The sequence below is a fragment of the Strix uralensis genome, chromosome 1 (genome assembly GCF_047716275.1).
Source record: "Strix uralensis isolate ZFMK-TIS-50842 chromosome 1, bStrUra1, whole genome shotgun sequence".
NCBI classification, from domain to species: domain Eukaryota; kingdom Metazoa; phylum Chordata; class Aves; order Strigiformes; family Strigidae; genus Strix; species Strix uralensis.
In genome coordinates, this window is record NC_133972.1 from 107,861,920 (window position 1) to 107,874,703 (window position 12,784).

General features: G+C 43.8%; 2 protein-coding genes across 3 annotated transcripts in view; one reads left to right on the top strand and one right to left on the bottom strand.

The window, feature by feature from the left end:
- Positions 1 to 4,679, bottom strand: part of INVS (inversin) — a 99,665-nt gene extending 94,986 nt beyond the window's left edge. For both annotated transcript variants that reach the window (XM_074876532.1, XM_074876523.1), the window contains exon 1: positions 4,626 to 4,679. The gene's annotated coding sequence lies outside the window, so the exon portion shown is untranslated. The remainder of the gene's footprint in view (positions 1 to 4,625) is intronic.
- A 165-nt stretch (positions 4,680 to 4,844) lies between these two features.
- ERP44 (endoplasmic reticulum protein 44) overlaps positions 4,845 to 12,784 on the top strand; it is a 54,789-nt gene continuing 46,849 nt past the window's right edge. The window contains exon 1 of the mRNA XM_074876566.1: positions 4,845 to 5,038. Coding sequence (XP_074732667.1) covers positions 4,982 to 5,038 — 57 coding nt within the window. The 5' untranslated portion in view covers positions 4,845 to 4,981. The remainder of the gene's footprint in view (positions 5,039 to 12,784) is intronic.

The window sequence follows — 12,784 nt, forward strand, 5'->3', positions numbered from 1 at the left end:
ACTCAAACAATGCTAAAGCAAATAAACTGTTCTGTTAAAAACAGAAAAGAACACACACATTTTTTATTTCATGGATTAAATCTACCTCTAGCTAAAATTCAAACAGAAAAGCCTACGTTAAGGAGATATATACATATATAACCGTTTCATTGCCTTCAACATAAATTTCAATCAATAACCTTTGCAAAAGTCTGCAAATAGGAGAGTGTTTACCTACAAATCAACAGACTGTTCTTCAGAGCATTGCTATGCATGCTTCAATTCAGTAACCAATTTAGTTTGTTATCAAGTATCAACTTGATATATTCCTCCAGTACTTGATACCTGGTGGTATTTTACCATGGTGCTCTATGGACATATGCAGGACAAGGTTTATAAGTTGAAGTAATATCTTTTATTTCACCAACTAGCATAACTGAAATAATCAGATCAGCTTTCTAGATTGTAAGTGTTCTTCAAACCTGAACAGAAGTTTGAAAATGTGTGTGTAAGAAAAGACACAATGAATTAGACCAGAAGTCCAGCTTTAAATCCTGTCTCAGACTGGCCAACGGTAGATGCCAAAGAACAGAGCAAATATATACATATATAAAAGATAATAATTATATATATGAATATGATTTTGTCCCCCCCTTCCAAATACTCTCCCAATGTACACTTATTTCTAGTTCAATCACTTCCTGAAGTGGACTTGGTTTCTGTATATTTAGTACTCTGCAAATTCTGCTAATTATTTCAATTTATTTCTCTACTATAAACCTGTCCAGTCTCCTCTTAAGATTATGCAAACTTATAGCATCCAAAACATCCACTGGCAAGGAGTTTCACACCACAACCAAACACTGTATGGACAAAGCGCTTGCTTTCATCTGTCTTGTCCTGGCTCTTGCCATTTGAGGGCCCTTAATCCTTGTACTGGAAGGAACAGTAAATAAACAATTCTTATCCATCAGTAATTATTCTACACATTTTTAACATATCCTCATAGCTTACTTGGCTGTCACTAAAGCAGATGCTTTTCTGTATGCATGAGCATTTTAACTGCCCTTTTTTGGACCTTTTCACAGTTCTATTCTAACCCTTTTGAGATGGAAAGAAAACTCCACTAGTTATTCAAGATGTGGGCAAAACATGGATTTATGCAGTGCTATAATGGCATTCTCTTCTTTGGTCTCTATTTCTTTCCTAAATCACATCTACTGCTACAGTTGCCTTCCTAGCCTCTTCTGAAATGGAACCGGTACCTTCGCTGAGCTACCATATCACTGCCTCAAGATCTTCACAATAATCAGCTCAGGTCCACACGCTATTTCAGAAATGAAGAGGGGTCTGCACACTTGAAAACTTGTTGATTTTCTCCAAAAATATCAAACACTTGAACTTCTACTTTCAACTCTTACCACACTGCACATTTGGAATGGAAAACTGAGGTAAGCAAACAATAACTGTACACATCAGGAAAAAAAAAAAAAAAAAAGGAGCTATTGCTGAGGCTGTCTACTAAATTCTGGGAGTTTTTCACCTCATCTTCTGTTCCATGCTAATTTAAATATACTCCTTTTGTCATGTCCTACATTTACATCATAGTACACTTGGAAAACAGCAAGAGGAAGCTATTTTGCTTCAACTGTTATTTTCAACCATCTTAGTTTTATCTGTTCTATAAATTTTATATGTTGCTACACAGCATCTGTTGTTATTAAGATAATTGCAGATGCATACATATGTTGGAGGGAAATATTAAAATTTGTTGGAGGGAAATTATTAGAATACCAGAAAAACATTCACTTTTATGTAAAATGAAGTGAAAATTTCTACAGCAGATATTAAGCATGAAGTAATAAAAGTAAAGGCTTTTACCTGCAAACAAAAAAGAAAATCAAATACAACTTAATACGTTAATTTAATTGTAGACTCTTCTTTACAAGCTCCAAACTTCCTTGGAGAGCTGATAAGAAAACTAATACAGGAAGCTTCATGGCAAATCCAATCAGTTACTCAAAGAACACCTGCACGATTATGGTATCAGTTCATACCACATCTCTGGAATAAGCACAAATATGGAACCATGAGGCTGTGCAAAACTGCTCAACAACACATCAATATACTGCATCCAGTCTGCATGAAAACGCTCAGGTGTAACTCAGTGTCTAAAGTATACCACATGATAACTGCAGACAAAGCTTTTAACACACTAGCATCAAAATTGTTGCTTCTCCACTTTGTCCTCAGACAGCCAAGTGCATACTATGCTGCTTCTTAAAACAGCTAACCGCACCACTGAACACTCCTTTCCTGAAGTCTGTCTGGTTGAGTTTTCATGAGCCATGAAAGCGGGTTCACCATGTCCTAAGAAATATAACACCTTACCTTCCAACCTCTCTCCCGTACAAAAACTAGTAAAGGTGTGACTAGAAAGGCATGAGATGCTGGTTTCCTTGAGTACATATACTAGAACTCCTCACTACGGGAACGCTTCCTCACTTGTGTTCATGGATCTCCCTTTGCTGTCTGTCAGTCACTTCAGAACCAGGAGTAAGTACGGTATTGCCTAACTACCACTCCTTAGAAGACATATGTTATGGAAACATGCAATGACTCACTACACTTTAACAAAGCAAGCAATGTCCCCAAACCCAACTTTTGTTTCAGGCACACCTATAAAATTAGTTCAGAAATCATCCTACTCACCCAACAACCAGTTTGACAACACCATGCACCTGTATGGCATTTGCACCTGTCTGAAGTGACCTGTTGTTAGAGCACAATGTTACTTGCTCCTACACCAGCACTGGTGCACTTCATCAAGAACGCTGGTGCAGAAGTGTGAGGACCAGTTCCTCACATAACTTCATGAAAGTATTTTTTCTCATTAATAGTTCTGGAGCCATTTCTGGTCATCTGAAACCTATGGAACAACATGATCCTATCCCACCGCTCTCCTCTTCTTCCATGAACCTCAGAATAACATGACAATGATGATGTTCAGTATCTCTTGGAAGTCATGAATGCGTCTATCCTTATTGAGTTCGGTGAACCTCGGAAAAGCCACTGAACGTTTTTTTGACACAACTGTTTTACCACATAAGTAGATGATCCTTCCCATAATCAGAAGCACACCATTAATGGATTCATGGCTTTGTTAGCTTCTAGGAGCAGAGAATAGAAAGGAGTTCAAAGAGTCTAATGTGACCACAGGTTAACAACACTTCCACTTTTAGAGCCATATAAGACAGGCTAACAGTGTCATAATACACCACAACAAATTACAGAAAAGCTCAACTTGACTTGGTGCTTAAGAAAGCCAAAGAAAGTACAGATGCATACATGACAACGCAGGGTGGACAGAGCTTACACAAGCCTAAACACACTTGAAGACACAGAGCACAACTGTTTTAATTTTAGTGTAACAGCCTTTCAAACATTCCCAGTTGTAGCTAGAACCATTCTTTTCTTTTAAGGAGGATAAAGAATATCCACATCATTCAAAATACTTGCACCATTTGCTGCTTCCCAAGCATCCTCTGCTCCTCCAACAGACTGCTTTTTTGACTTACAGGACACATAATTAATATGTTTCATTCAAAGCTAAACATTTCCTCCCAGCCTAGCAGTATGGTTTATGCTTTCTGGTATCCTCTCTACATTATACTGGATAAAAGCAGATGAGGCATTTCTGACTCAGGTAACCCTGAAGAAACCAAATGGGACATGAAAGTGAGTGTCAGTTACAAGTAGTCGCAGTGCCTCCCCCTACTTTACCAGCACTTTTTTTCTCCTCAGTTATAAATATAAATTTGCCCACTATATGAAGGAAACTACAATACTCAATCTGAATACAATCTGAAGAGGAAAGAAAGAGAAGGGAAAAGGCTACAGAGATGGATCATGTGCTACATAGTTTAACATGCACTTGGCATACAACACTACAGCAAGACTGAGCATATATGTATTCTACAAGGTCCAAAGTTTTACTGGAAGAGGATGAAGCACTGCATTTTAGGTGGTTTTCCTTTGGGTGTTTAGAACTCCGGAAGTGACAAAAAGCACAAATCTGCTGAAGCGCCAAGGAATGAAACTGAACGCTGACGTTCGACTTTAACCCTATTATCAAGCTGAAATTGCTCCACCCTCCCACCAGCCGCTCTGCCCCCTCACACGGGCTGCGTTCCCCGCCTTGCAAACACGAAGTTGCTTCCCCAACTCCGAGGACAGCAAGACCCCAGCGCGCACAGCGCCCAAACACCCCTCAAGTCCCCGACAGTCAAAGCCCTTTCCCCAGTCCCGGCGCCCGAAGGGCCCAGGCGGGACCCAGCGACACCAAACGGAACATGGACAAACTTTCCGCAGCCGCCCCGGGGCTGCCCGACCCGCCCGAGGCGACGGAGCTGCCGCGCGCTTCCCGCCACCGGTGAGGGCTAACAGGGACCCCTCCCCCGCCCGGACAGAGCGGGCCGCGGGCCCCCGGGCCCCACAACGAGCTCCGGCGCCCGATCAAGAGCGGAAGAGGCTGCGGTGCCGCCAAGGCGGGAAGGGTTAACCCTGCCTCGCCCGGACAGTGACAGCCGCCACCCTCCTCTCCTCCCCTCCCCTCCCCGGCGCCGCAGCTGCGCCCCGTAACTCACCTCGACCCCACCCGCCGCCTCATTGCGCCGCCAGCAGGCCCCGCCCCTCACCGGCCGGGCGGGGCCGGGGCTCGGGCTCACGCGCGGGCGGCCCCGGTGCGTTCTGGGATCGCCTCTGCACCTCCTACCCTCCCCCCCCACCCGGTGCCGGGCGCGGGCCGCTGGCGGCGGCTGGGACTACGCTTCCCGGCGTGCCCCGCGCAGCGCGGAGACCCGGAAGTGAGCGGCGGAGGCGGGGAGCGCGGGGCCCCGCGGTGGAACTTGCCCGGGTGTTTCCTGGCGACGGGGGAAGTGAGGAGCCGCCGCCGCGGAGAGTGGGAGCCGCGTTTCTCCCCCTCCCGGGCGCCCGATCTACCATGAGACCCGCCATCTTCCCGCTCCTGCCTGACCCTGGCTGCCTCCTTCTCCTCCTGGTGAGCAACCGGCTTCTCACAGCCTGGCCCCGCCGCGGTCCCGCCGAGGGGAAGCATCGGCCTGGGCTGGGCGGCGTGGGGGCGGCCGGCGGGCCTCGGGGCTCTTCCCTCCTGGCTGACAGCGTCCTCCCGCTCCCCCCTTTATGCGTGCCCGGGACGTGCCTCGGGCCGGGTGGCGGCCCCCGGCCCCGCCGCGGTGCTGCCCTCGCCTCGCCTCGCCTCGCCGGGGGCCGGAGCCAGGGCCGGGGCCGCTCCGCCGACACCTGCTCGGTGGGGTGCGGGGAGGCGAGCGGTGGCTGCGGGAGCGGGCCCGGTTGGTGGAGCCCGGTGTTGTGGCCGAGGCTGATAGGCTGCGGACCCGGAACGGGCCGGCGGCGGGGCGGGGCTGGGCTTGGGCTCGGCGCCGTCCGGGCCGAGGCTCGGGAGCCGCCGCGGGCCCGGGGCATTGGCCTGGCGGGCGGTGGGGCCTGGCCCCGGCTCCTCCGCGGGGCAGGCCGGCGTCACGCCTCCCCTTTCAGGAACCAAAGAGGGAAGGCGAGGGGAGGGAGCGGGCCCGGGGGGGCCGCGCAGCCCCTCGGGCGGGAGCGGTCGCCGCGGCTGCCGGGAGGGAGCTGCCGTAACGGTGCCTCTCCGGAGTCCGCTTCTCGCCCGTGTTTCTGTGCTGCCGCCCTTAAACCGAGGGGAGCGGGTTGCCGTGCCCGTGCCCGAGCGAGGAGGGAGCTGCCTGGGCGCCCTTTCCGTGAGCCCGTCTGCGGTGAACTGACCCCGGCCGAGCTCAGCGACCGAAGCCGGGAAAAGTTCCTGAGCTGTCTTGCTCCGTTGTCACATTTATCTTTAGTTGTCAGACCACAGCACTGTTTTTTCAGGCTGGCATTACCTGTATGATCTAAGTCACCTTCTTCCTTTGCATGCACAGAAACTCAATCACTGATGCGTGTCTTTTGTGGAGATGTCTGTGTTATATTTTATCTATTTTTTTTAAACAGGCAGATATAGTGATTCTTACTTTTCCAGAACTGTATTATGCCAGATTCTGGGCTTTTCGTAGCATAAGTGACTTGCAGAGCTAAAAGGGACTTGTGTGAATAAGTTTAATAGGATTTGGTCTTAAGATGCTAGTGAGCTTAATCAATCAATTTTAAACATTTGGGAGAGTAAAACTGGCCAGAAAATAAAGAAATAATTGGAGGTAAAGGTGGACAGAGCTCTGGGGATCCAGAGGGATGTATGTAGTAATAGAGCTACTAATGAATGAATTAATTAATAGAAATGTGAGGACAAATACTTATTGAACAGAACAAGCACTTGTTATCCCTTTGAAATGTGCGCTTCTACCTGGATAAGCTCTGGTTAAATTATTATAAACTTCCTGTAATTTCACGCTTAGTAAATATACATGATTGGTAGGGTTTGAAAAAACACACTTGAAATGTTTATATATAGATTACTATTTATAGTGTGTTAGCTCTCTGTATGAGAGACTAAAGTGAAGAACCTGGTATTTTGCAGTCACATCTATGCATTAAAACAAGAATGTTGCTTATGCGCTAGGTTGGCTTTTACCATTGTTTTAAGTACAGACTCCAATGAGCAAAAACAAGGAGTGTGTACTGGTTTAAAATGTCATTTAAATGAGCAAGTACAAGTTTGAAAAAGTGGACATGAGTTAATGAAAGCATTTTTCTTCCTGGTACAGTTGGTTGATCAATGCAAATTTAATATGCATCAGTTAGATCTATGTGTGCCGACTACAAAATAGGAAGTGGCCAAGATCTGAAATTTCCCCATGTTTTAGTTGCTGTTTCTTTGTGTATGGGTCACTTAAACTGATTTCTAATGTGATTTAAAAGAACTGTATACATAAAACTTCAAGAAGAATACAGATCAGGGTTGTTTTTAAAAACCACAAAATATATAATGTTATCTGTGTAATTCTTCAGCATTGTATTGGACATGGCCCTGTGCTGTAAGGTGCCTACTTACATACTTGGATTGAGCCAATGAATCATTCCTTTTAGTAGACTTGTTAAAGAGTTTTGGAAAAGTTGTCCTGGGCAGACTGGGAGTGGGAGGGATCCTTTTTCTTTAAAAAAGATGAAAAACTCTTTTACAAAGTATGGCGTCTGTTTTATCGTAACATTCAGAGAATCTGGTAGGGTGTACCAGATTGGCTTTAAAGTTCTGGTAATTGGTTTTTCTTGTTACTGACAGCCACGAATACTTAAGACCAGCAATGCAACCATGATCCTGGTTGGTAAGGTTTGGGAGAGCACTCTGCTCTCCATCCTTTGGATGTGCCATCTAGCAGAGCCTCTTTGAGCATGGCAGTTGGCATAGTTTGTGGATAAGTGAGCTTATTGGTGTTACATCAATGGTTCCTCAAACAGAATGCAATGATACTTAGCTGTGAAAACAGCTTACTAAGCTGGTCTTGTTTAGTAATAGCAATGAAGTTAAAAGAAATTATTTACTTTTCCAGAATTTTGGGTAAGCATATTGCTTTTCTAGATGGGGAATTAAAATGCTGCAAAAGGAAGAAATGATACAATGTCAATATCAAAAGAAGTTCTTTTGTCTAAAGAAGTTTGACAGTAGGAGATCACTAAAATTTTAAAGGGCTTTGGGTCTCACTCCATTATTCTCCCTGGTCTCACTGAAGGTTGGCTTGCTAGGATGGAGATTGCTGCGCAGAGTGTTAGAGGGAAACCTACCAGTCCCAGCACAACCCTTTTCCCTTCCAACTTCTCAGCCTCATATACTATCGTTGTACTGGGCTGCTGGGAGACAAAAAGGGGCTGGAGGGAGGGTGGGGGAAGTACAGGCTGGCATGACCCCTGCCTCTGCAGTACTGGAACCAAGTGGAAGGACAAGCAGTGCACAGCACAGGCTGTAGAGGATCATGTACAGCTGACTGCAAGACTGGAGTAAGAGATGCACGTTAATGTCATGTAGCCCCTTGTACTTGTAGATTAAGGTGTTTCTGCCATGTTTGTATGTTGCTTAATACTGGGTGGAACAGATCTTTAAGATGAATCCAAGGCAGTGGAATGAATGCTGACAGGACAGTGGCTCATCACAATCTCCTCTAAGGTGTGGTTCTTTGGCTTTGCTCTAACCAATCATTCTGTATGTTTGCCTCTACTTGTAGATGTGTATATCTTACCTATAAAGAAAATTCTAGAACTAGATACTCTGTTGCACATGCTGCTTCTGCATATGTTTGAAAGACATTTGTTATATTGCTCAGTACTTCACTGGGAGGCTCGTGGGCAGTGTGCCTGAGCAATAGATGTGACTAGAGGAAACCACCGATAGTGAAAGAAATGAAAGGGGAAGTTCTCTGTGAGTTTTGTTGTTTTGGTTTTTTTTCCTTTCCCTCAACTGTAAAAGGATTTCCCAATTCTTGCACTTCAGTCGGTGGAGGTTTATTAGGTTTCAAAACACCACTACTATACCTTTTCTCTGTAGCTTGTTTGGAAAGGTGTCATGGACAAACTGAGAACACCTACTTCTTAATGTTTGGCAACACCTTTGGAAGAGTGTATTTGTCCTTTCCTATTCTGAAAGCATGAAATGTTGGTGTGTTTTCTGAGTCTTAAAGCTTACCTAGTTTTCTAATTAGTAGCTTCTCTTCACTTGGGGTTGTTATGGAAACCTCGTGTATGTTCCATTTATGATTCAGTAGCCCCACTGTCTATGTATGCTCTTCTCTAGAAGTTGCAGTTGATCATTGCCAGATAATATTTAGTATTACAGTGGGTCTTGTACTATAACATTTTATATTTTAGTGAAACTTCCAAAATACTACTTATATAGCAATGCAGTTGCAGCTGTTAGGAGCAGTAACTTAGAAAAGGCACTGGTCAATGAACTTTTGAATTTCCTATTAAACTTTTAATTGGAAAAAATACTGTAGGGTAATACTTCTGTTTCTTGTTTTACTGACACTGCCTTTCATGTCTTAATATGACACCAAGTACCCAAATAATGAAAGGAAAATGAAATAAAATTATATCTTTTAAGTTAATATTAAATGCTGTAGTAAGTTGCCCAAAGAGAAGTTGAACTCTGTATGTTTTGTGTGTAGAACATATTTCTGTGCATTTGCTCTCCCTGCATATGTATTAAACAAATTTTATAGTTGTGAATCCTGCTGAAAATGTAATATTCTGAACTTGAGCATTAGTCAAAGATTGTAGTTACAGGCAAATTTTAGGCCACTGAGCCTTATGCAACGGAAGGGGTTCCCTCTGAGTAGCATGGGAGGTCTGAGGTGGCCATCATCTGTCATGACCTCTAAGAGTGAAATAGTAATTAACTGAGGACCTTTCCCTAGGTTGGGGAGGGGGGGACGGGGGGGTGTGAGTAGGGGAAGCTTAGACTCTTGCTATGAAGAAGAATTGCATTCTTCTTGCGGTGTCATGTGATGGGCAAGATTCCTGTTTAGAGTGCTCAGGAGGGAAGAGAGGAGAAACTGAACTGATTCTTCAAGCAGAAGACTCAGACAATACTGGAAAATGTTTGAATGAGTTATTGATAGTAGGGTGTCACAGATCCTGTTGCTGGCAGCTGAAGAACTCTGCGGTGACACACTCCTTGATTTTCTTTTGATATCCTTACTGTTCTCCTTCATAATCTGCTTTCAATTTTTTTGGCAGGGCAGCTTTCTTAAGCGAGAGACTAGTCCTTTTCTTGGGAAAGCAGAATTACCACTGGTTATTCTTATACATGCCCAGCAGTTATCCCTTGTGTTTTAATCAAACCTATTTATTTTGAAAGACTTAAAAGATCATATGCTGCTATTCAGGAGATCCAGATGGTTCACCTTGCAGGCTCTTCTGTAAGCCTCACTTGTACAGTTTCCAGATATTTTGTTTGCTTGAAGGGAGGGAGTTGTCTTGCGTGAAAAGCAAGTATATAAAATACGCTGTAAATTTTATACCAGAGCTTCTTGAAAAAGCTCTTCAAGAGAGTCTAGAGATGTATTTAAGTAATAGGTGCTTCAATAATGAAGTGATTTTGGATGCATTAGCAATACTTTTTTTTTTTTTTCCCCACACACACACTCTCCCCTTGTTTGAAAGTGAGTTTGCTAGTGATTTAGTGGAGGAACACAGGAACATTTGGGAATGTAAGCAGAAGCAATATAGGGTGTAGATGTCACAGCCTAAGGAATGTTTTCTTCCAAAACTCTAAACTGCAGAGAGCTCCTCTGAGAAGCAGGGGAGGGCAGGTGCGTTGTAGAGAATTAGGAAAGCAAGTGAGATCAAAATTTCCTTCTGAGGGTTTTGCCTTTGCAGTTCTTTCTCCCGATACGTCTTTGTGCATCAGAAGCATGATAACTACTTGTAGAAACATACATCATTTTTTTTCAAAACCATTAGAAATGTCAACTGCTCATATAATCTAATTTTAAAAAAAGTTCATAACTGAGATTTTAGAAGTTTGATTAACTTTCATTTTTTTGTAATTTACTGGCTCTCTGGTATTTCATTTTACATTGTTAAGGGTTATTCTGTAAAGCTATTGCTATACTCAACAGTAATACAGAATATTTTTTTCACTGCCAGTTGAGGATGCTGTATTTCTCCAAACCAGCTGTAGGACCCTGTCCATATTAAATTATGCTCTGGTGATTACAAAAAGTGCCTTACAAAAAGTCACAAGGTATATTGCGAAGGAGTTCCATAATTTTTCCTTTTTTCCATGTTTGCTACTACTGAGAAGCTGACTGTCCTAATAATACACCCTTTAAAGCTAAGAGCCATTCATGCCATTAAGTGTGCAAAGTTCCAGCACTGTGCCCTCCAGATAAGCACCTCTTACTTGCAGCCTCTTCTAGGAATGAAGCAACCCTGGAAGCTCCTTCACACACATGCATGTATGCCTTTAATTTGGTAGTGATCCACAAGATCTGCTCTTTGTGTAGCTGATAGAACAGAAATGTTATCTTGTTGGCTGCTGTGGCACTAAGCAAAGTGCAGCAGTCTGTATCTTAAACCATGTATTAGTTGAAACAGAACACTGCACGTGGTTATCAAAATGCAGGTGCTCTATGCATACCTTCAGCAAATAACTGGTTTCCAAGTAATTGTATATGCAGCACGAGATTTCTGGTAAACACAGTAAATCTCCTGTTCATCTGTTTTTATTGTAGTAAATGTTTTGGGTTTCTTCCTTCCACCTGTTTCTTCATCTATATTAGTTTGGCTTCAACAAGAAAGCTTTAATGAAGAGGAGTATTGAGAGCCTCACCGTATTTACCTGATAGGGTCAAGCTGTAGAGTTTGTTTTTTGATTGCCACTGGAAGTTTGACCATTTAAACGGGAAGGGCCCTCTAAAGGTCATCTGGTCTTATTCCCTGCTCAATAACTTAGGGTTAACTTAGATGGAGTTGCTCAGGGTTTTGCTCAGTTGAGTCTTGAATATCTCCAAGGATGGAAGTTCTACAGCTTCTCTGGACACCTCTTTTACTGTTTGATCAAAACCTGTTGAAAGTTTTATCTGAAAAATCTATTGGAGCTGCAGCTTATGTCCATTGCCACTTGTCCTATCATTATGCATCTTTGAGAAGAGTCTGGCTCTGCCTTCTCTGTAACTTCCAACTAGGTCATTGGTAACAGCAGTAATAGCCTCCCCTTCTTAAGTCTGGACAAGTGCAGTTGTCTCAGCCTCTCCTTGTATGCCCTGTTGTCCAGCCACTCCTCATCTTCATAGCCTGGACTTCACTCCCATATGTTAATGTCTCCTACAGGCAATCCCAAAGCTGGACAGAATCCTTCAGATGTGTTCCCACAAGTGCCAAATGAAAGGGAAGAATCAGTTCCCTTGGTCTGCTGGCTACATTTTTGCTAATGCAGCCCAGTATGCAGTTGTCTTTGCTGTAAGGGTTGCGCTGCTGACTCCTGTTCAACTTGCTCCCCAAGACATTTTCTGCAAAGCTGTTTTCTATCCGGTTGGTTCCCAGCCTGTATAGGGTTTATTCCATCCGAGATGCAGGACTTTGCCTTCATTGAACTTCATGGGGTTTCTGTCAGGCCATTTTTTTCGAGCCAGCTGAGCATTCTCTGAATAGCGGATCTCACCTCTAGCATAATAAGCCACTTCCCTCAGTTCAGTACCCTGAAGAAGTTTGCTGAGGGGGCACTCTGTTCCATCATTCTGGTCACTAGTAAAGACAAACCTTACACCCTGTACTGATTTGGAGAAACTCCATTAGAGACCAGCTGGACATGGTATCTTTAATTACAACCCTTTGAGCCCAGTAGTCCAGCTGTGTCACTCACTTCATAGTTCACTTGTTCAGTTCATATATCACTGATTTAGGTCTAAGGATACTTTGAGATGCTATGTTAGAAGCTTGCTAAAGTTAAGGCAAACAATGTTCAGTACTCTTCCCTCGTTTACAGAGCTAATCATCTCACTACAGAAAGCAGTTAGATTGATTTACTTGTTCTAAATCCATGCTGAATGGAGTGGCTTCTGGAAAGAAAATAATCCCTATAATCCTACTGGGGACCCAGGAAAATGCATTTTGTCTGGTTCTGTGGCTCTGTGTATGTCCAACTTGCTTAAGAGCTTTCTAACTTGGTCTTCCACTCATGTGAGTAATGCTTCTCTTCGCTGGTACTCTACTACTAGGCTCATCAGTAGAAAATCAGACAAAGATGACATTGGGTTTCTAAGCCTTTTCCATGTCCTTTGTCACTATGTCCCCTACCAGTTTAGCAGCAGGCCTACAATTT